The 24,578-nt window shown below is 45.3% G+C and overlaps 1 protein-coding gene across 1 annotated transcript in view; it reads right to left on the bottom strand.

Moving 5' to 3' along the window:
• Window positions 1–1,453: 1,453 nt before the first annotated feature.
• The window catches only part of LOC137380597 (E3 ubiquitin-protein ligase MARCHF11-like), a 176,934-nt gene continuing 153,809 nt past the window's right edge, over window positions 1,454–24,578 (bottom strand). The window contains exon 4 of the mRNA XM_068052664.1: window positions 1,454–1,779. Within this exon, the coding sequence (XP_067908765.1) occupies window positions 1,454–1,779 (326 nt within the window). The remainder of the gene's footprint in view (window positions 1,780–24,578) is intronic.

The raw sequence follows: 24,578 nt of genomic DNA, 5'->3' as shown, positions 1-24,578 counted from the left end.
TGGGGAATGGGGCATCAAGCTTTTAAACTTTGTCAATCCAATAGATGAATACAAAGGAGACATGTCACAAAGACATTCCACAGGTTTTACCGACATTATGCAAGCTAATTTGCAAGCTGTAAAGCATTGCACAAACAACATCAGTTAATTGTCTAAAGATTTAAATTTGTATTAACTTAAACAAATAAAAGGACTATCAGTGGCACTGCAGCATCCAAGCTGTCACCTTTATTTTTCAGCTGCTAAAAATTACAATATAATGTACACAAATGAGTAAGTAAACCAGTATTTCAATGCATAAAATAACTTTACCTTTCTTCCAGTCACATGATCAGTATAATGCATTTGCTTACATTATGAAGACACTTAATATGCACTATCTGATGTCATTCTACAAGGATCTGAGGCAGTTGTTAATACAGGTAAGGCACCCAGGCTTATATATACAATACTCATTATTAGGTCTTCTGATTAAAAGTAGTATTTATGCAATATAGTTAGCAGAAGTAAAGGATTTAACACGGACTCTGCATAAAACTCTTCAGCCAAGGATAGTACAATAGCAACTACCCTTTCAACCCTGGGTCTGGATTTGAATTTTACCCAGGTAACAACTGGGAGAAGTTTATGTAAACTAATTTTGGGCAGTCTCACTCCCAACTCTGGGCAGGTTCCAGTTCACTGCATATGATTGCTCATAATTTCATTGTGATTATCACACTAACTTGTTCACCTTACTCAAAAAAAGAACACAAAGGATATTTAGGGAATTAAAATGTCAAAAGCTGCACTAAAATCAGGGTTAAGGCATATTGTTGAGACAGTATAGTGTGAGCTTTACCCTGCATCTAACCCTCACCTGTGCCTCATCTGGGAATGGGAACATTTGAGGCCAATACTGAATTTTAAAAAGCAGGACATTTTTCCATTTTCTAGCATTGACTTGTCTCTTTGATGAATACAAAATTCACCAAATTTAAACAATAGTAATTGGGAAACAAACCACTTGAGTTTCATTGGCTTTGTCACTGCTCTGTAACAGGTCCCTATTTTTATTCTAAGTATATTACCCAGTTATAATTTTGCAAGAAACTCTGTGGAATCTTTGTAAAGTAATAGTTTTGGACTTGGAAGGATGGGCTCAAACATATTACTGTTTAAGTAAGGTATTTTGGCAATGTATTTTATTTTTGAAAACTATTAATTGCAGTACACCATGAAAAACATATGCATAAAATATTAAGCTACAAACACAAATCAACTGACATATTTAATGTCTTAAAAATATATATATTACAGTAGCAATCAAGTAAGCACCATATCAAAAGTGCATGCATTTTATAAAAGTATTTTTAAATATATTACATTTACTTACCCTGTATACTTGTTTGATCATACAGCACAAATTTAGGAATAAACATTGCCTGTTAATTAGGCTGTGAGAAATACATTTTCATACTGTTGTTACCCTCATTACCACCTCAGCGGAACTGTTGTCATCATACTCCTCATCGTGTGGCCTGAATCGTGTGAGTAAATGTAATAAAGTGTAGCTGCAGTGAAATCCTTCAGACATTAACCGAGTAGAACCAACAGACCTTTGTGTTCTGAATTGATTCAGGGAGGCCCAAAATGTTTGATTGGCAGAGCTTTCAGCGTTGCTGCTGTTAATTTCTACATCTTTTGTTTTGTCGTAATTTAACACAGTCCAGTGTAGATTAACAGCTCTCCAGCGTTTAAATACCCGATATATTGCTGCTCCTTCATGAACAATTAGGCCTGTGAAAAAGAATGAAGTATGAAGTTAGAAGTATGACATTATCATAAGGGATGTGATTACAGTTCATTTTTGCATTGCAAGCACAGCATCAGGCCTCTGTCAATAATGAGTAGCCTCAGTTATCTAAATGGATGGTACCAGTAGAACACCTCTAATCAAAGCACTGAATTTAGACTTTCATAGGGAGATACCAAGATCTACATGGTACATCTCAGGTCACTGTAATTCAATCAGGAAATGAACAGATCGCGGAAACTGGATCTGCAATCTCTCACTCTGTGGCTTACACATAAATATGAGCATCATCTTTATGTAATCCTTTTCATAATCTAAGTGTACTAGTTCTAATTATTTTTGTTCCTAAAAATAGGGATATTTAACTACATTCTTATCAACATCATTCTATAGATTATTTTCCCCAAGCAGTCACAGACCTTATCACATTATTGATAACTTCCCCAATTGGTCATTCCTATAACCTTTCAAGTAGAATGGAAAAAATTAATAAGTTAATATTAAAGGGCGGCACAGTGGCGCAGTGGTTAGCACCGCAGCCTCACAGCTCCAGCGACCCGGGTTCAATTCTGGGTACTGCCTGTGAGGAGTTTGCAAGTTCTCCCTGTGTCTGCGTGGGTTTTCTCCGGGTGCTCCGGTTTCCTCCCACAAGCCAAAAGACTTGCAGGTTGATAGGTAAATTGGCCATTAGCAATTGCCCCGAGTATAGGTCGGTGGTAGGCAAATATAGGGACAGGTGGGGATGTGGTAGCAATATGGGATTAGTGTAGGATTAGTATAAATGGGTGGTTGATGGTCGGCACAGACTCGGTGGGCCGAAGGGCCTGTTTCAGTGCTGTATTTCTAAAAAAAAAGTAAACATGTTTCATGTGCTGAACTCTGGGAATAGGAAGAACAAAACAGGGTGAATTGATTAGTAATGTAAATGTATTTTGGATTCAGTTTGTGTACATAATTTTTAGTTAGAGTCAGAGGAAATTCCACTTTCAAAACTTGATGGACAAATACTCTTTAAATCACTGTTTACAGAGACTAAGAGGAATGGTGATTAAATAATGTGAATAGAAGAAAAGCAGGGTAAAATCAGTTTACATGTACTATTGGTGAGGGGACTGTGTGTGTGCATCTAACATTTATGAGTACAGTCAAATAAAAATGTTGATAGCATAGCTATTTTAGTCCAGGTTCTAAATTGTTATGCAAGTTCAGAGGCCACAATGGAGCTAAGGGATTTACAGAAATTAACAGGTATTGAGGATTTTTATAACAAAGGAAGTTGAGAAGAGTACATCGAGGTACACATACAAGGAAGCAGGCAGTCAACATAGAAACATAGAAAATAGGAGCGGGTGTAGGCCATTCGGCCCTTTGAGCCTGCTCTGCCATTCATTATGATCATGGCTGATCATCCAACTCAGTAACCTGTTCCAGCTTTTGCCCCATACCCTTTGATCCCTTTACACCCAAGAACTATTTCTAACTCCTTTTTGAAAACATTCAATGTTTTGGCCTCAACTGCTTTCTATGGTAGCAAATTCCACAGACTCACCACTCTCTGGGTGAAGAGATTTCTCCTCATCTCAGTCCTGAAAGGTTTACCCGATATCCTTAGACCATGACCCCTGGTTCTGGACTCCCCCACCATCGGGAACATCCTTCCTGCATCTATCCTGTCAAGTCCTGTCAGAATTTTATAGTTTTCTATGAGATTCCCCCTCACTCTTCTGAACTGCAGCGAATATAATATTAACCAACTCAATCTCTCCTCATTAGTCAGTCCCGCCATCCCAGGAATCAGTCTGGTAAACCTCTGCACTCCCTCTATAGCAAGAACATCCTTCCTCAGATAAGGAGACCAAAACTGCACACAATATTCCAGGTGTGGCCTCACCAAGACCCTGTATAATTGCAGAAAGTCATCCCTGCTTCTGTACTTGAATCCTCTCGTTACGAAGGCTAACATACCATTTGCCTTTTTTACCGCCTGTTGCACCTGCATGCTTACCTTCAGCGACTGGTGTACGAGAACACCCGGGTCTCGTTGCATATTCCTGTCTTCCTGTTTTTGCGACCAAAGTGGATAATCTCACATTTATCCACATTATACTGCATCTGCAATTCATTAGCCCACTCACTCAACTTGTCCAAATCACCCTGAAGCCTCTCTGCATCCTCCTCACAACCCACCCTCCCACCCAGTTTTGTGTCATCTGCAAATTTGGAGATATTACATTTAGTTCCCTCATCTAAATCATGAATGTATATTGTGAGTAGCTGGGGACCTAGCACCGATCCCTGCACTACCCCACTAGTCACTGCCTGCCATTCGGAAAAAGACCCATTTATCCCTACTCTTTGTTTCCTGTCCACCAACCAATTTTCTATCCATCACAATACACTACGCCCAATCCCATACGCATTAAATTTACGTGCTAATCTCTTATGTGGGACTTCGTCGAAAGTCTTCTGAAGGTCCAAATAAACCACATCCACTGGCTGTCCCTCATCAACTCAACTAGTTACATCTTCGAAGAATTCTAGTAGATTTGTCAAGCATGATTTCCCTTTCATAAATCCATGCTGACTCTTTCCAATTCAACCACTGTTTTCCAAGTGCTCTGCTATAAAATCTTTGACAATGGACTCTAGAATTTTCCCCACTACCGAGGTCAGGCTGACTGGTCTATAATTCCCTGCTTTCTCTCTACCTCCCTTTTTAAATAGTGGGGTTACATTAGCTACCCTCCAATCTGTAGGAACTGTTACAGAATCTATAGAATCTTGGAAGATGACCATCAATGCATCCACTATTTCTAGGGCCACTTCCTTAAGTACTCTGGGCTGCATAACATCAGGCCCTGGGGATTTATCGACCTTCAATCCTATCAATTTCCACAACACCATTTCTTTCCTCATACTGATTTCCTTCAGTTCCTCCCTCTCACTAAATCCTGTGTTTCCCAACATTTCTGGTATGATATTTGTATCCTCCTTTGTGAAGACAGAACCAAAGTATGCATTTAGTTGGTCAGCCATTTCTTTATTCCCCATAATAAATTCTCCTGTTTCTGACTGATTTGTCTTCACCAATCTTTTTCTCTTCACATACCTAAAGAAACTTTTATGTCAGTTTTCATGTTCCCCGCAAGCTTGCTCTCATACTCTATTTTCCCCTTCTTAATGAATCCCTTGGTCCTCCTTTGCTGAATTCTAAACTGCTCCCAATCCTCAGGTCTGTTGTTTTTCCTGGGAAATTTATATGCCTCTTCCTTGGATCTAATGCTATCTCTAATTTCCCTTGTAATCCATGGTTTGGCTACCTTTCCCGTTTTACCTTTGCACCAGACGGGGATAAACAATTGTTGCAGTTCATCCACGCACTCTTTAAATGTTTGCCATTGCCTATCCACCATCATCCCTTTAAGTAACGTTTCCCAATCCATCTTGGCCAACTCGCGCCTCATACCTTTGTAGTTTCCTTTACTAAGATTCAGGACCCTTGTCTCAGAATAAACTACGTCACTCTCCATCTTGATGAAGAATTCTATCATATTATGGTCGCTCATCCCCAAGGGGTCTCGCACCACTAGATTGTCAATTATTCCTCTCTCATTACACAATACCCAGTCTAGGATGGCCTGTTCTCTAGTTGGTTCCTCAACGTATTGGTCCAGAAAACCGTCCCGTATACATTCCAAGAATTCCTCCTCTACGGTATTATGACTAATTTGATTTGCCCAACCTATATGCAGATGAAAGTCACCCATAATTACAGACGTTCCCTTATCGCATGCATCTCTAATTTCCTGTTTAATGCCATTCCCAACATCACTACTACATTATGGGGGTCTATATACAACCTCCACTAACATTTTTTGCTCCTTAGTGTTTCTCAGCTCTACCCATATAGATTCCACATCGTCAGAGCTAATATTCTTCCTCACTAGTGCGTTAATTTCCTCCTTAACCAGCAATGCAACTCCACCACCTTTTGCCTGTCCTTCCTAAACATTTAATATCCCTGGATGTTTAGATCCCATCCCTAGTCACCTTGCTGCCATGTCTCCGTAATCCTGACTATATCATACCTGTTTACATCTATTTGCGTGATTAATTCTTTTTTTTTTTACGAGATACTGCACTGAAACAGGCCCTTCGGCCAACCGAGTCTGTGCCAACCATCAACCACCCATTTATACTAATCCTACATTAATCCCACATTCCTACCTCATCCCCACAATTCCCCTACCACCTACCTATACTAGGGGCAGTTTATAATGGCCAATTTACCTATCAACATGCAAGTCTTTGGCTGTGGGAGGAAACCGGAGCATCCGGCGAAAACGCACACAGTCACAGGGAGAACTTGCAAACACCACACAGGTAGTACCCAGAATTGAACCCGGGTCACTGGAACTGTGAGGCTGCAGTGCTAACCACTGCACCACTGCGCCATTTTATTGCAAATGCTCCGCGCGTTAAGGCACAAAGCCTTAAGGCTTGTCTTTTTAACATGACTTGTCCTCTTCCCAATATTTTTCACTCTGTCCCTGGTTGATTCTGGCCCTTGATTTCTCTGCCTATCACTTTTCTTATTCCTCTTACTGTCTTTTGTTCTTGTCTTTGATTCCCCCCTCTGTCTTCTTGCAAAGGTTCCCATCCCCCTGCCATTTTAGTTTAAACCCTCCCCAACCACTCTAGCAAATACTCCCCCTAGGAGATAGGGAGGGGTGAGGCCCTGGAGGGATTTGAAAATGAGCATAAGAATTTTAAAACTGAGGTGTTCTGGACCAATGTTATCAACGGGCATAAGGTAATGCATGAACAAGACTTGCTGCGAGTTAGGGCATGGGTAGCAGAGTTTTGGATGAGGTCAAGTTTACGTCGGGTACAAGATGGGAGGTCAGCCGGGAGAGCATTAGAATAGTCGAGTCTAGAGGGAATAAAGGCATGTTTCAGAGTTACCGCAGCAGATAAGCTGACACGGGGTGGAAACAGATGATTTAACAGAGATGGAAGTAGGCGGTCTTGGTGACAGAGAGTATATGGGATCTGGAGCTCAGCTCAGGATTAAATTGACCATTAAGTTTGCAAAGTCTGGTTCAGCCTTAGATACCGGCAGAGGGATGGCTAGGGAACGGATTTTGTGACAGGAACCAAAGATAATGGCTTCGGTCTTCCCAAGGAAATTTCTACTCATCCAATACTGGATGTCGAACAAATCAGAGATGTTGGAGGGGTCAAGGGAGATGGGGTGAAGTAGAAATCGTTGTCAGCATGGAACCTGATGTTTTTTCAGATGTTGTCATCAAGGAGAAGCATGTAGACGAGAAGTAGGAGGAAGCCAAGGACTAATACTGGGGGAGAGCCCAGAGGTAATGGTGCAGGAGCAAGCTATTGCAGATGATTCTCTGGCTATGACTAGATACAAAGGAATGGACCCAGAAGAGGGAATATTAGAATATGTTAGAATATCTTAAAAAAAATAAGGGGAAAGTTTTTTTTGTTGAAAATAAAACCTCTGGTGATAAGGTGAGTACTACTAAAGTGTTTTCTTTTAAGGACTTTAGATTGGAGTGGGTAGAACAAGGCCCCTAGTGCAATTAGTATTTTTTAATTAAGGAAGTAACTAATTAACCTAAGGGTAAGTCATGGCAGGAGAGCTAAGCCCTGTGATAGGCTCGTCCTGCACTATGTAGGAAATCAAGTGCGCTTCCAGTGTCCCTGACGACCATGTGTGCAGGTAGTGTATCCATCTGCAGCTACTGGCTACCCGCATTACGGAGCTGGAGCTGCGGGTGGATTCACTGTGGAGCATCCGCGATGCTGACGATGTCGTGGATAACATGTTTAGTGAGGTGTTCACACCGCAGGTAATGGCTGCACAGGCAGAAAAGAGATGGGTGACCACCAGACGGAGTAGTAGGCGTAGGCAGGTAGTGCAGGTGTCCCCTGTGGCCATCCTCCTCTCAAACAGATATATCGCTTTGGATACTGTTGTGGGGTGGGGCGGGGCGGGGGATGACCTCCCAGGGGAAAGCAGCAACAGCCAGGTTTGTGACACCACGGAGGGCTCTGCTGCACAGCAGGGCAGGAAAAGGGTTGGAAGAGCTATAGTGATAGGGGATTCTATCGTAAGGGGTGCAGATAGGCGTTTCTGTGGCCACAAATGAGACTCCAGGATGGTATGTTGCCTCCCTGGTGCTAGGATCAAGGATGTCTCAGAGCGGCTGCAGGACATTCTGAAAGGGGAGGGTGAGCAGCCAGAGGTCGTGGTCCATATTGGTACTAACGACATAGGCAGGAAGAGAGATGAGGTCCTGCAAAGTGAATATAGGGAGTTAGAGTCATAGAGTCATACAGCATAGAAACCGGACCTTCGGCCCACTGCGTCCATGCCGACCATAATGCCTATCTAAACTAATCCCACTTGCCTGCATTAATTCCATATCCCTCTATGCCTTGCTCATTCAAGTACCTGTCACGATGCCTCTGAAATGTCGCTACTGTTCCTGCCTCCATCACCTCCCCAGGCAGCTCATTCCAGATACCCACTATTCTTTGTGTGAAAGATTTACCCCTTTGATCCCCTTTAAACCTCCTCCCTCTCCCCTTAAATCTATGCCCTCTAGTTTTAGTCACCCCTACTATGGGAAACAGACTCTGGCTATCTACCCTATCTATGCCTCTCATAATCTTATATACCTCTATCATGTCCCCTCTCAGCCTCCTTTGCTCCAGGCAAAACAGACCCAGCCTATCTCTCTTCAGAACTCAAGCCTTCCAAACCAGGCAACATCCTTGTGAATCTTTTCTGCACCCTCTCTCGCTTAATCACATCTTTCCCGTAGTGCGGCAACCAGAACTGCAAAGAGTACTGCACATGCGGCCTAACCAACGTTATGTACAACTGTAACATGACGTCCCAACTCTTGTACTCAGTGCCTCGGCCGGTGAAGGCAAGCATGCCATATGCCTTCTTCACCACCCTGTCCATCTGTGTTGCCAGTTTCAGAGAACTATGTACTTGCACCCCAAGGCCTCTCTGCTCAGCAACACTCCCCAGGGCCCTATCATTCACTGTATATGTACAACTGTAACATGACGTTCCAACTCTTGTACTCAATGCCTCGGCCGATGAAGGCAAGCCTTCTTCACCACCCTGTCTACCTGTGATGCCACTTTTAGGGAATGATGTACTTGCACCCCAAGGTCTCTCTGCTCAAGAACACTCCCCAGGGCCCTGCCATTCACTGTATATGTCCTGCCCTGGTTTAACTTCCAAAAATGCATCACTTCACACTTGTCTGCGTTAAATTCCATTTGCCACTCCCTTGCCCATTTTCCCAGGTGATCTATATCCTGTTGTAACCTTAGACAACCTTCTTCACTGTCCACTAAACCACTAATTTTGGAGTCATCTGCAAACTTACTAATCATGCCCCTTACATTCACATCCAAGTCATTAATATATATGACAAACAACAGAGGGCCCAGCATCAATCCCTGCGGCACACCGCTGGTCACCGGCCTCCAATTTGAAAAACAACCCTCCACTACCACCCTCTGCCTCCTAACACCAAGCCAATTTTGTATCCAATTTGCTAGCTCACCCTGGATCCCATGTGTTTGAACCTTCTGGACCAGCCTAACATGGAGACCTTGTCAAAGGCCTTGCTAAACTCTATGTAGACAACATCCATCGCCCTGCCCTCATCAATCCTCTTGGTCACCTCCTCGAAAAGCTCAATCAAATTCGTGAGACATGATTTCCCATGCACAAAGCCATGATGACTATCCCTAATCAGACCATGCCTTTCCAGATGCATATAAATCCTGTCTCTCAGAATCCCTTCCAATAACTTTCCCACCACTGATGTAAGGCTCACCGGCTTGTAGTTCCCTGGCTTATCCCTGATGCTCTTCTTAAATAAAGGCACAACATTAGCTATCCTCCAGTCTTCTGGTACCTCACCCATGGCTAACGATGAGACAAAAATCTCTGCCAGGGCCCCAGCAATCTCCTCGCTTCCCATAGCATTCTAGGATACACCTGGTCAGGCCCTGGGGATTCATCCACCTTAATGTGCTTCAATACCTCCAACACCTCCTCCTTTGTAATGTTGATATGCTGCAGGACATCGGTGTTCCCTCCCTTGAACTCACTAGCTTCCATGACCTTCTCCACGGTAAATACGGACAAGAAATATTAATTTAAGACCTCGCCCATTTTCCATGGCTCCACACATAGATTGCCACACTGAGCTATAAGGGGATCTACTCTCTCCCTAGCTACCCTTTCACTCTTAATATACTTATAGAATCTTTTAGGATTCTCTGTTATCTTATCTGCCAGGGAAATCTCATGGCCCCTTTTCGCCCTCCTAATTTCCTTCTTAAGTGTACTCCTACATCCGCTATACTCCTCGAGGGACTCACTCAATCCTAGCTGCCTATATCTGACATATGCCACCTTCTTTGTCCTGACCAGACCCTCAATATCCCTCGTCAACCAAGGTTCCCTAAACTTGCCAGCCTTGCCCTTCCTTCTAACAGGAACATGCCGGCCCTGAACTCTTCCTATCTCACTTTTAAAAGCCTCCCACTTGCCAGACGTCCCTTGATCTGTAAACAGCCTCTCCCATTCAACTTTTGAGAGTTCCTGTCTGATGCCATGGAAATTAGCTTTCCCCCAATTTAGGACTTCAACCTGAGGACCAGTCCTATCCTTTTCCATAACTATCTTGAAGCTAATAGAGTTATGGTCACTGGTCCCAATGTGCTCCCCCACTGACGCATCAACCACCTGCCCATCCTCATTTCCTAAGAGGAGGTCGAGTGTAGCCCCTTCTCTAGTAGGGCCATCCACATACTGCTTCAGAAAACTATCCTGGACATACTTAACAAATTCTTCCCCATCTGATCCCTTAGCACGAAGGCATTCCCAGTCAATATTAGGGAAGTTAAAATCACCTACTATTACAAACCTATAATTCCTACACCTATCTGTGATTTCCCTACATATATGCTCCTCCACTTCCCTCTGACTACTGAGGGACCTATAGTATTACCCATCAAAGTGATCACCCCTTTCTTATTTCTAGGTTGTACCCATATGGCCTCGCTGGACATTCCCCCCGGGATATCCTCTCTAAGTACTGCCGAAATGTTCTCCCTAATCAATAGTGCAACTCCCCCTCCTCTCTTACCTCCACCTCTGTCATGCCGGAAGCATTGGTACCCCGGAACATTGAGCTGCCAGTCCTGCCCATCCCTCAACCACGTTTCCGTGATAGCTATAATATCACAATCCCATGTATCGATCCATGCTCTGAGTTCATCTGCCTTACCTGTAAGGCTTCTAGCATTAAAGTAAATGCAGTTTAGCCTATCAGACCTTCCGCGCTCCCTGTCCTGCCCCTGCCCAGCCTGCCTACTGGACTTTCTTGCTTTAACCTCTACATTTGCCTCAACTATCTCATCTGAGAGAATACAACATTGGGTCCCACCCCCCCTGCAAGACTAGTTTAAACCCTCCCGAGTAGTACTCGTAAACCTCCCTGCAAGGATATTGGTCCCCCTCCAGTTTAGATGCAACCCGTCCTTCTTGTACAAGTCACCTCTGCATCAGAAGAGATCCCAATGGTCCAAGTAGCTGGAGCCCTCCCGCCTACACCAGCTCTTCAGCCACGCATTCATTTGCATAATCCTCCTATTCCTACCCTCACTAGCACGTGGCACAGGGTGTAATCCTGAGATTACAACCCTCGAGGTCCTGCTTTTTAATCTTCTGCCTAACTCCCTATATTCACTTTGCAGGACCTCATCTCTCTTCCTGCCTATGTCGTTAGTACCAATATGGACCACGACCTCTGGCTGCTCACCCTCCCCTTTCAGAATGTCCTGCAGCTGCTCCGAGACATCCTCGACCCGAGCACCAGGGAGGCAACATACCATCCCGGAGTCTCGTTTGTGGCCACAGTAATGCCTATCTGCACCCCTTACGATAGAATCCCCTATCACTATAGCTCTTCCAACCTTTTTCCTGCCCTGTTGTGCAGCAGAGCCCTCTGTGATGCCACGAACTTGGCTGTTGCTGTTTTCCCCTGGGAGGTCATTCCCCCCCAACAGTATCCAAAGCGGTATATCTGTTTGAGAGGGGGATGGCCACAGGGAACTCCTGCACTACCTGCCTACGCCTACTACTCCGTCTGGTGGTCACCCATCTCATTTCTGCCTGTGCAGCCATTACCTGCGATGACCACCTCACTAAACGTGCTATCCACGACTTCCTCAGCATTGCGGATGCTCCACAGTGAATCCACCCGCAGCTCCAGCTCCGTAATGCGGGTAGTCAGTAGCTGCAGCTGGATGCACTTCCTGCACGCATGGTCGTCAGGGACACTGGAAACGTCCGTGATTTCCCACATAGCGCAGGAGGAGCCTATCACAGGGCTGAGCTCTCCTGCCATGACTTACCCTTAGGTTAATTAATTACTCCCTTAATTAAAAAATACTAATTATACTGGGGGCCTTGTTCTACCCACTTCAATCTAAAGTCCTTAAAAAAAAACACTTTAGTAGTATTCACCTTATCATCAGAGATTTGTTTTCCAACAAAAAAAAAACAACTTTCCCCTTTTTTAAAGATATTCCAACAGCTGCTACTCACCAACCAATCACCTTGCAGCTCTCCTCTGACGTCACTGTTTGCCCTTTTTTTCAAAACCCGGCACGCTGGAAGAGGTCTGACTGCTGTCCGCTCCCGGAAGGTAACAGTTTGACAGAAGGTTAAAAAACAGGACCTCAGGGTTGTAATCTCAGGATTACTTCCTGTGCCACGTGCTAGCGAGGGTAGGAATAGGAGGATAAGGCAAATGAATGCGTGGCTGTAGAGCTGGTGTAGGCGGGAGGGCTTCAGCTATTTGGAACATTGGGATCTCTTCTGGTGCAGAGGTGACCTGTACAAGAAGGACGGGTTGCATCTCAACTGGAGGGGGACCAATATCCTTGCGGGGAGGTTTGCTAGTACTACTCGGGAGGGTTTAAACTAATCTTGACAGGGGGGGGGGGGGGGGAGAGGGGTAGGGGTGGGACCCAAAGTAATAGTCTGTATGATGAGATAGTTGAGGCAAATGCAGAGGTTAAAGCAAGCAAGTCCAGTAGACAGGCCGGGCAGGGGCAGGACAGGGAGCGCGGATGGTCTGATAGGCTAAACTGCAAGAAGTCTTACAGGTAAGGCAGATGAACTCAGAGGTGGAGGTAAGAGAGGAGGGGGAGTTGCACTATTGATTAGGGAGGACTTCACAGCAGTACATAGCGGGGATATCCCAGGTGGAATGTCCAGCGAGGCCATATGGGTAGAACTTAGAAATAAGAAAGGGAAATTAGGAGGGCAAAAAGGGGTCATGAGATTTCCCTGGCAGATAAGATAAAGGAAAATCCTAAAAGATTCTATAAATATATTAAGAGTAAAAGGGTAGCTAGGGAGAGAGTAGGTCCCCTTAAGAAGCAGTGTGGCAATCTATGTGTGGAGCCACGGGAAATGGGCGAGGCCTTAAATGAATATTTCTCGTCAGTATTTACCGTGGAGAAGGTCATGGAAGCTAGTGAGTTCAAGGGGGGGGGGGGGAACACCGATATCCTGGAGCATATGCACATTACAAAGGAGGAGGTGTTGGAGGTTTTGAAGTGCATTAAGGTGGCTATATCCCCAGGGCCAGACCAGGTTTATCCTAGGATGCTATGGGAAGCAAGGGCGGAGATTGCTGGGGCCCTGGCAGGGATTTTTGTATCATCGTCAGCCACGGGTGAGGTACCAGAAGACTGGAGGATAGCTAATGTTGTGCCTTTATTTATGAAGGGCAGCAGGGATAAGCCAGGGAACTACAGGCCGGTGAACCTGACATCAGTGGTGGGAAAGTTATTGGAAGGGATTCTGAGAGACAGGATTTATATGCATTTGGAAAGGCATGGTCTGATTAGGGATAGTCAGCATGGCTTTGTGCGTGGGAAATCATGTCTCACGAATTTGATTGAGTTTTCCAAGGAAGTGACCAAGAGGATTGACGAGGGCAGGGCGATGGACGTTGTCTACATGGACTTTAGCAAGGTCTTTGACAAGGTCACACAAGGTAGCCTGGTCCAGAAGGTTCGAACACATGGGATCCAGGGTGAGCTAGCAATTTGGATACAAAATTGGCTTGGTGATAGGAGGCAGAGGGTGGTAGTGGAGGGTTGTTTTTCAGATTGGAGGCCGGTGACCAGTGGTGTGCCGCAGGGATTGATGCTGGGCCCTCTGCTGTTTGTCATATATATTAATGACTTGGATGTGAATGTAAGGGGCATGATTAGTAAGTTTACAGATGACACCAAAATTAGTGGTATAGTGGACAGTGAAGAAGGTTGTCTAAGGTTACAACAGGATATGGATCACCTGGGAAAGTGGGCAAGGGAGTGGCAAATGGAATTTAACGCAGCCAAGTGTGAAGTGATGCATTTTGGGAAGTTAAACCAGGGCAGGACAAAAACAGTGAATGGCAGGGCCCGGGGGAGTGTTCTTGAGCAGAGAGACCTTGGGGTGCAAGTACATCTAGAGTTAGATTAGGGCCAATCAAGGATAGTAGTGGAAAGTTGTGTGTGGAATCAGAGGAGATAGGGGAAGCGTTAAATGAATATTTTTCGTCAGTATTTACAGTAGAGAAAGAAAATGTTGTCGAGGAGAATACTGAGATTCAGGCTACTAGGCTAGCTGGGAATGAGGTTCACAAGGAGGAGGTGTTATCAATTTTGGAAAGTGTGAAAATAGATAAGTCCCCTGGGCCAGATGGGATTTATCCTAGGATTCTCTGGGAAGCTAGGGAGGAGATTGCAGAGCCTTTGTCCTTGATCTTTATGTCATCATTGTGGACAGGAATAGTGCCGGAAGACTGGAGGATAGCAAATGTTGTCCCCTTGTTCAAGAAGGGGAGTAGAGACAGCCCTGGTAATTATAGACCTGTGAGCCTTACTTCGGTTGTGGGTAAAATGTTGGAAAAGGTTTAAGAGACAGGATTTATAATCATCTAGAAAAGAATAAGTTCATTAGCGATAGTCAGCACGGTTTTGTGACGGGTAGGTCGTGCCTCACAAACCTTATTGAGTTTTTCGAGAAGGTGACCAAACAGGTGGATGAGGGTAAAGCAGTGGATGTGGTGTATATGGATTTCAGTAAGGCATTTGATAAGGTTCCCCACGGTAGGCTATTGCAGAAAATACGGAAGTATGGGGTTGAAGGTGATTTAGAGCTTTGGATCAGAAATTGGCTCGCTGAAAGAAGACAGAGGGTGGTGATTGATGGCAAATGTTCATCCTGGAGTTTAGTTACTAGTGGTGTACCGCAAGGATCTGTTTTGGGGCCACTGCTGTATGTCATTTTTATAAATGACCTGGAAGAGGGTGTAGAAGGGTGGGTTAGTAAATTTGCGGATGACACGAAGGTCGGTGGAGTTGTGGATATTTCCGAAGGATGTTGTAGGTTACAGAGGGACATAGATAGGCTGCAGAGCTGGGCTGAGAGATGGCAAATGGAGTTTAATGCGGAAAAGTGTGAGGTGATTCACTTTGGAAGGAGTAACAGGAATGCAGAGTACTGGGCTAATGGGAAGATTCTTGGTAGTGTAGATGAACAGAGAGATCTTGGTGTCCAGGTACATAAATCCCTGAAGGTTGCTACACAGGTTAATAGGGCTGTTAAGAAGGCATATGGTGTATTAGCTTTTATTAGTAGGGGGATCGAGTTTTGGAGCCACGAGGTCATGCTGCAGCTGTACAAAACTCTGGTGAGACCGCACCTGGAGTATTGCGTGCAGTTCTGGTCACCGCATTATAGGAAGGATGTGGAAGCTTTGGAAAGGGTGCAGAGGAGATTTACTAGGATGTTGCCTGGTATGGAGGGAAGGTCTTACGAGGAAAGGCTGAGGGACTTGAGGTTGTTTTCGTTGGAGAGAAGGAGGAGGAGAGGTGACTTAATAGAGACATATAAGATAATCAGAGGGTTAGATAGGGTGGATAGTGAGAGTCATTTTCCTCGGATGGTGATGGCAAACACGAGGGGACATAGCTTTAAGTTGAGGGGTGATAGATATAGGACAGATGTCAGAGGCAGATTCTTTACTCAGAGAGTAGTAGGGGCGTGGAACGCCCTGCCTGCAGCAGTAGTCGACTCGCCAACTTTCAGGGCATTTAAGTGGTCATTGGATAGACATATGGATGAAAATGGAATAGTGTAGGTCAGATGGTTTCACAGGTCGGCGCAACATCGGGGGCCAAAGGGCCTGTACTGCGCTGTAATGTTCTAATTCTAAAAATACATCGTTCCCTAAAAGTGGCATCACAGGTAGACAGGGTGGTGAAGAAGGCTTGCCTTCATCGGCCAAGGTATTGAGTACAAGAGTTGGAACGTCATGTTACATTTGTACATAATGTTGGTTTGGCCGCATTTGGAGTACTGTGTGCAGTTCTGGTTGCTGCACTACAGGAAAGATGTGATTAAGCGAGAGAGGGTGCAGAAAAGATTCACAAGGATGTTGCCTTGTTTGGAGGGCTTGAGTTATGAAGAGAGATTGGATCGGCTGGGTCTGTTTTGCCTGGAGCGAAGGAGGCTGAGAGGGGACATGATAGAGGTATATAAAATTATGTGAGGCATAGATAGGGTAGATAGCCAGAGTCTGTTTCCCATAGTAGGGGTGACTAAAACTAGAGGGCATAGATTTAAGGTGAGAGGGAGGAGGTTTAAAGGGGATCAAAGGGGTAAATTTTTCACACAAAGAATAGTGGGTATCTGGAATGAGCTGCCTGAGGAGTTGGTGGAGGCAGCTCATTCCATTTTCATTGCAGCAGCTTTTTCGGGAGCAGAGAGTGCGAGCGAGTGAGCAGCTGGGAAGGTCAGTTTAAAGTAAATTTAATTTCTTTTTGTTTTCAGTGGAGACCAGGGGGCTGCTGGGTAAGTAAAACCCTATATATTTGGGCCGTTTAAAAGAACTTGCCTTTCATTGCAGCAGCTTTTTCGGGAGCAGAGAGTGCGAGCGAGTGAGCAGCTGGGAAGGTCAGTTTAAAGTAAATTTAATTTCTTTTTGTTTTCGGTGGAGACCAGAGGGCTGCTGGGTAAGTAAAACCCCATATATTTGGGCCGTTTAAAAGAACTTGCCTTTCATTGCAGCAGCTTTTTCGGGAGCAGAGAGTGCGAGTGAGTGAGCAGCTGGGAAGGTCAGTTTAAAGTAAATTTAATTTCTTCTTGTTTTTCAGTGGAGACCAGGGGGCTGCTGGGTAAGTAAAACCCTATATATTTGGGCCGTTTAAAAGAACTTGCCTTTCATTGCAGCAGCTTTTTCGGGAGCAGAGAGTGCGAGTGAGTGAGCAGCTGGGAAGGTCAGTTTAAAGTAAATTTAATTTCTTTTTGTTTTTCAGCGGAGACCAGGGGGCTGCTGGGTAAGTAAAACCCTATATATTTGGGCCGTTTAAAAGAACTTGCCTTTCATTGCAGCAGCTTTTTCGGGAGCAGAGAGTGCGAGCGAGTGAGCAGCTGGGAAGGTCAGTTTAAAGTAAATTTAATTTCTTTTTGTTTTCGGTGGAGACCAGAGGGCTGCTGGGAAAGTAAAACCCTATATATTTGGGCCGTTTAAAAGAACGTGCCTTTCATTGCAACAGCTTTTTCGGGAGCAGAGAGTGCGAGCGAGTGAGCAGCTGGGAAGGTCAGTTTAAAGTAAACTTAATTTCTTTTTATCTTTCAGCGGAGACCAGGGGGCTGCTGGGTAAGTAAAACCCTATATATTTGGGCCGTTAAAAAGAACGTGCCTTTCATTGCAGCAGCTTTTTCGGGAGCAGAGAGTGCGAGCGAGTGAGCAGCTGGGAAGGTCAGTTTAAAGTAAACTTAATTTCTTTTTATCTTTCGGCGGAGACCAGGGGGCTGCTGGGTAAGTAAAACCCTATATATTTGGGCCGTTAAAAAGAACGTGCCTTTCATTGCAGCAGCTTTTTCGGGAGCAGAGAGTGCGAGCGAGTGAGCAGCTGGGAAGTTCAGTTTAAAGTAAACTTAATTTCTTTTTATCTTTCGGCGGAGACCAGGGGGCTGCTGGGTAAGTAAAACCCTATATATTTGGGCCGTTAAAAAGAACGTGCCTTTCATTGCAGCAGCTTTTTCGGGAGCAGAGAGTGCGAGCGAGTGAGCAGCTGGGAAGGTCAGTTTAAAGTAAACTTAATTTCTTTTTATCTTTCGGCGGAGACCAGGGGGCTGCTGGGTAAGTAAAACCCTATATATTTGGGCCGTTTCTGAACCCGAGACACTACACCTGTAGTGTCTCCCACCCGCCCTCCTCCTCTAACCAAAAAAAAAGGACTCGGTGGTGTGTAGATAAGGTAAGGGTTTTTCTATTTCTCTTTTTTTTAAATTTTATCGTGTGATTGTTTAAAAACTTTTCGTTCCTTTTTCATTTAACTAAGTTTAAGCTTAAGATTAAAAATGGCAGGAGATCTCAGACCTGTGACATGCTCCTCTTGCTCAATGTGGGAGCTCAGGGACATGGCTGATGTCCCTGACTCCTTCACGTGCAGGAAGTGGGTCCATCTGCAGCTCTTGTTAGACCGCATGACGGCTCTGGAGCTGCGGATGGACTCACTTTGGAGCATCCGCGATGCTGAGGAGGTTGTGGATAGCACGTTTAGTGAATTGGTCACACCGCAGATTAGGATTGCTGAGGGAGAAAGGGAATGGGTGACCAAAAGGCAGAGAAAGAGCAGGAAGGCAGCGCATGTGTCCCCTGCGGTCATCTCCCTCCACAACAGGTATACCGTTTTGGATACTGTTGAGGGAGATGGCTCACCAGGGGAAGGCAGTAGTAGCCAGGTTCATGGCACCGTGGATGGCTCTGCTGTTCAGAAGGGCGGGAAAAAGAGTGGAAGGGCTATAGTCATAGGGGATTCGATTGTAAGGGGAGTAGATAGGCGGTTCTGTGGTCGAAAATGGTATGTTGCCTCCCAGGTGCACGGGTCAGGGATGTCTCAGATCGGCTGCAGAACATTCTGAAGGGGGAGGGTGAACAGCCAGTTGTCGTTGTGCACATAGGCCCCAATGATATAGGTAAAAAACGGGATGAGGTCCTACAAGCAGAATTTAGGGAGTTAGGAGCCAAGTTAAAAAGTAGGACCTCAGAGGTAGTAATCTCAGGATTGCTACCAGTGCCACGTGATAGTCAGAGTAGAAATGAAAGAATAGTCAGGATGAATGCGTGGCTTGAGAGATGGTGCAGGAGGGACGGGTTCAAATTTTTGGGACATTGGGACCGGTTCTGGGGGAGGTGGGACTATTACAAATTGGACGGTCTACACCTGGGCCGGACTGGAACCAATGTCCTTGGGGGTGCTTTTGCTAACGCTGTTGGGGAGGGTTTAAACTAATGTGGCAGGGGGATGGGAACCAAATGAGGTCAGTGGAGAGTAAGGAGGTAGTAACTAAAGCCTGTAAGGAACTAGATAATGAAGTCAGCGTGACTAAGGGAAAGAGTAGGCAGGGAGCAGATGATGAAAGCAAAGGGACTGGTGGTCTGAGGTGTATTTGTTTTAATGCAAGAAGTGTAGTAGGTAAGGCAGATGAACTTAGGGCTTGGATTAGTACCTGGGAGTATGATGTTATTGCTATTACTGAGACTTGGTTAAGGGAAGGGCATGATTGGCAACTAAATATCCCAGGATACCGATGCTTCAGGCGGGATACAGAGGGAGGTAAAAGGGGTGGAGGAGTTGCATTACTGGTCAAAGAGGATATCACAGCTGTGCTGAAGGAAGGCACTATGGAGGACTCGAGCTGTGAGGCAATATGGGCAGAACTCAGAAATAGGAAGGGTGCGGTAACAATGTTGGGGCTGTACTACAGGCCTCCCAACAGCGAGCGTGAGATAGAGGTACAAATATGTAAACAGATTATGGAAAGATGTAGGAGCAACAGGGTGGTGGTGATAGGAGATTTTAATTTTCCCAACATTGACTGGGATTCACTTAGTGTTAGAGGTCTAGATGGAGCAGAATTTGTAAGGAGCATCCAGGAGGGTTTTCTAGAGCAGTATGTAAATAGTCCAACTCGGGAAGGGGCCATACTGGACCTGGTGTTGGGGAATGAGCCGGGCCAGGTGGTTGACGTTTCAGTAGGGGACTACTTTGGGAATAGTGATCACAATTCCGTAAGTTTTAGAATACTCATGGACAAAGACGAGAGTGGTCCTAAAGGAAGAGTGCTAAATTGGGGCAAGGCCAACTATACCAAAATTCGGCAGGAGCTGGGGAATGTAGATTGGGAGCAGCTGTTTGAAGGAAAATCCACATTTGATATGTGGGAGGCTTTTAAAGAGAGGTTGATTAGCGTGCAGGAGAGACATGTTCCTGTGAAAATGAGGGGTAGAAATGGCAAGATTAGGGAACCATGGATGACAGGTGAAATTGTGAGACTAGCTAAGAGGAAAAAGGAAGCATACATAAGGTCTAGGAGGCTGAAGAAAGACGAAGCTTTGAAAGAATATTGGGAATGTAGGACCAATCTGAAATGAGGAATTAAGAGGGCTAAAGGGGGTCATGAAATATCTTTAGCAAACAGGGTTAAGGAAAATCCCAAAGCCTTTTATTCATATATAAGGAGCAAGAGGGTAACTAGAGAAAGGATTGGCCCACTCAAGGACAAAGGAGGAAAGTTATGCGTGGACTCAGAGAAAATGGGTGAGATTCTAAATGAGTACTTTGCATCGGTATTCACCGAGGAGAGGGACATGACGGATGTTGAGGTTAGGGACAGATTTTTGATTACTCTAGGTCAAGTCGGCATCAGGAGGGAGGAAGTGTTGGGTATTCTAAAAGGCATTAAGGTGGACAAGTCCCCAGGTCCGGATGGGATCTATCCCAGGTTACTGTGGGAAGCGAGAGAGGAAATAGTTGGTGCCTTAACAGATATCTTTGCAACATCCTTAAACACGGGTGAGGTCCCAGAGGACTGGAGAATTGCTAATGTTGTCCCGTTGTTTAAGAAGGGTAGCAGGGATAATCCAGGTAATTATAGACCGGTGAGCCTGACGTCAGTGGTAGGGAAGCTGCTGGAGAAGATACTGAGGGATAGGATCTATTCCCATCTGGAAGAAAATGGGCTTATCAGTGATAGGCAACATGGTTTTGTGCAGGGAAGGTCATGTCTTACCAACTTTGAGGAAGTGACAAAGTTGATTGATGAGGGAAGGGCTGTCGATGTCATATACATGGACTTCAGTAAGGCGTTTGATAAGGTTCCCCATGGTAGGCTGATGGAGAAAGTGAAGGCGCATGGGGTCCAAGGTGTACTAGCTAGATGGATAAAGAACTGGCTGGGCAACAGGAGACAGAGAGTAGCAGTGGAAGGGAGTTTCTCAAAATGGAGACGTGTGACCAGTGGTGTTCCACAGGGATCCGTGCTGGGACCACTGTTGTTTGTGATATACATAAATGATTTGGAGGAAAGTATAGGAGGTCTGATTAGCAAGTTTGCAGATGACACAAAGATTGGTGGAGTAGCAGATAGTGAAGCGGACTGTCAGAGAATACAGCAGAATATAGATCGACTGGAGAGTTGGGCAGAGAAATGGCAGATGGAGTTCAATCAGGGCAAAAGCGAGGTGATGCATTTTGGAAGATCCAATTCAAGAATGAACTATACAGTAAATGGAAAAGTCCTGGGGAAAATTGATGTGCAGAGAGATTTGGGTGTTCAGGTTCATTGTTCCCTGAAGGTGGCAACGCAGGTCAATAGAGTGGTCAAGAAGGCATACGGCATGCTTTCCTTCATCGGACGGGGTATTGAGTACAAAAGTTGGCAGGTCATGTTACAGTTGTATAGGACATTGGTTCGGCCACATTTGGAATACTGCGTGCAGTTCTGGTCGCCACATTACCAAAAGGATGTGGATGCTTTGGAGAGCGTGCAGAAGAGGTTCACCAAGATGTTGCCTGGTATGGAGGGCGCTAGCTATGAAGAGAGTTTGAGTAGATTAGGATTATTTTCATTAGAAAGACGGAGGTTGAGGGGGGACCTGATTGAGGTGTACAAAATCATGAGAGGTATAGACAGGGTGGATAGCAAGAAGCTTTTTCCCCAGAGTGGGGGTTTCAATTACAAGGGGACATGAGTTCAAAGTGAAAGGTGAAAAGTTTAGGGGGGATATGCGTGGAAAGTTCTTTCCGCAGAGGGTGGTGGGTGCATGGAACGCATTGCCAGCGGAGGTGGTAGACGCGGGCACGATAGCGTCTTTTAAGATGTATCTAGACAGATACATGAATGGGCGGGAAGTAGAGATACAGACCCTTAGATAATAGGCGACAGATTTAGATAGAGGATTTGGATCGGCGTAGGCTTGGAGGGCCGAAGGGCCTGTTCCTGTGCTGTAATTTTCTTTGTTCTTTGTTCTTTGAACAGTAGCAACATTTAAGAGGCATCTGGACAGGTACTTAAATGAGCAAGGCCTAGAGGGATATGGAATTAATGCAGGCAGGTGAGATTAGTATCGATAGGCATTATGATCGGCATGGACGCTGTGGGCCGAAGGGCCTGTTTCTATGCTGTACGACTCTGAGGGCAATCCAGTCTAGCTGCACAATGGAGGAGAGCCATCGGAAGAGGAAGGTGTAGTCAACTGTGGCAAAGGCTATAGACAGGTAGAAAAGGATGAGGAGGGACAGTTTACCATGGTGAAAGTTGCATCGGATATCATTTGTGACTTTGATATGGGCCGTTTCAGTGCTGTGAAAAAGGAAGAAGCCTGATTGGAGATGTTCAAAGATGGTGTTGCGTGAAAGATGGGTCCGGGTTTGGGAGTTGACAACATATTCAAGGTTTTTAGAGAGCAAAGGGAGGTTAGATGGGCCAGTAGTTTGCAAGGATGGAGGTGCCAATGGCTTTTTTTTTTTTGAGGAGAGGAGTGATGATGACAGTTATGAAAAGGAGAGGAAACCGTTAACAATATCAGCTAACATTGGGACCAGGAAGGGAAGTTAGACAGTCAGCACCTCCAACAATAAGTGTGAGGTGCTTGTGAACTTCTTTTTCACGAAGATCGAGACCATCCGATCCCTCCATTCCACTCGCCCACCAAGCCAAACGTCCTCTAAAGCTCCCCTGCTGCCCTGGCCCTGAACTCACATCTTTCTCTAGTTTCTCTTCCCTCGTGCCCTCTCTGAGCTCATCTTGTCCATGAGACCTACCTCCTGCTCCCTCGATCCTATTCCCATTAAGTTGCTGAGCACCCAACTTCCCCTCAGGTCCCCATATCAGCCAATATTATTAACAGTTCTCTCTCTTCAGGTGCTGTCCCTCTCTCTTTTAAATATGCCATCATTGCCACTCTCCTCAAAAAAAATCAACCTTTACTCCACTGTCCTTGCAAACTACCGTTCCATCTCCAACCTTGTGAACATGTTGGTTTCTTCCAAATCCGTGCCCATCTTTCCCAGAACTCCATGTTTTAAGCTCTCCAATCAGGTTTTTGCCCCTATCACAGTACTGAAAGAGCACTGATCAAAGTCACAAATGACACCCTTTGTGACTGTGACAAAGATAAACTTTCCCTCCTCATTCTTTTTGACCTGTCTGCAGCCTTTGAAACAGTTGATCACTCCATCCATCTCCCTGGCAACAGTCTGAGATTAAGCCAATCTGTTCGCAATCTTGGTGTCATATTTGACCCCGAGGTGATCTTCCAACCACATATTCGCGCCATTACTAAGGAAATTACTATTTCCTCCTCAGTAATATTGCCCAACTTCGCCCCTGTCTCAGCTCATCTTCTGCTGAAACCCTCATTCTTGCCTTTGTTACCTCCAGACTTGACTATTCCAATGTACTCCTCGCTGGCCTCCCACATTCTACCCTCCGTAAACCTGAGGTCACCCAAAACTCTGCTGCCTGTGTCTTAACTTGCAGCAAATCCCATTCACCTATCACCTCTGTGCTTGCTGACCTATGTTGGCTCCCAGTCAAGCAATGTCTGCGGCGCAGTGGTTAGCACCACAGCCTCACAGCTCCAGGGACCCGGGTTCGATTCTGGGTACTGCCTGTGCGGAGTTTGCAAGTTCTCCCTGTGACCGCGTGGGTTTTCACCGGGTGCTCCGGTTTCCTCCCACAGCCAAAGACTTGCAGGTTAATAGGTAAATTGGCCATTATAAATTGCCCCTAGTGTAGGTAGGTGGTAGGGAATATGGGATTGTTGCAGGGTTAGTATAAATGGGTAGTTGTTGGTCGGCACAGACTCGGTAGGCCGAAGGGCCTGTTTCAGTGCTGTATATAAAAATTATCCTTTTTTTCAAATCCCTCCATCGCTCACCCCTTCTTATATTTGTAATGTCCTCCAGCCCGACAACCTTCTGAGATACCTCTGCTCATCTAATTCTGGCCTCTTGAGCAACCCCAATTTTAATTGCTCCACAATTGGTGGGGGTGCCTTCAGTTGCCGAGGCACGAAACTCTGGAATTCACTCCATACACCTCCCCACCTCTCTACTTCACTTTCCTCCGACAAGATACTTCTTAAGATCTACCTCTTTAATCAAGTTATTGGTCATCTGACCTACTATTTCCTTATGTGGCTCAGTGTCATATTTTGTTTTATAATACTCCTGTGAAGCACCTTGGGATGTTTTATTACATTAAAGGCACAATATTAATACAAGTTCTTGTTGTTGTAATAGGGTCAAGGGAGCAGGTAGTGGGACTTATGAACAAGATGAGCTCGGAGAAGGCATG

The sequence above is a fragment of the Heterodontus francisci genome, chromosome 2 (assembly GCF_036365525.1).
Source record: "Heterodontus francisci isolate sHetFra1 chromosome 2, sHetFra1.hap1, whole genome shotgun sequence".
In the NCBI taxonomy this organism is placed as follows: Eukaryota; Metazoa; Chordata; class Chondrichthyes; order Heterodontiformes; family Heterodontidae; genus Heterodontus; species Heterodontus francisci.
Note: the sequence above shows the minus strand (reverse complement) of the source record. Positions and strands in the feature narration are given on the sequence as shown.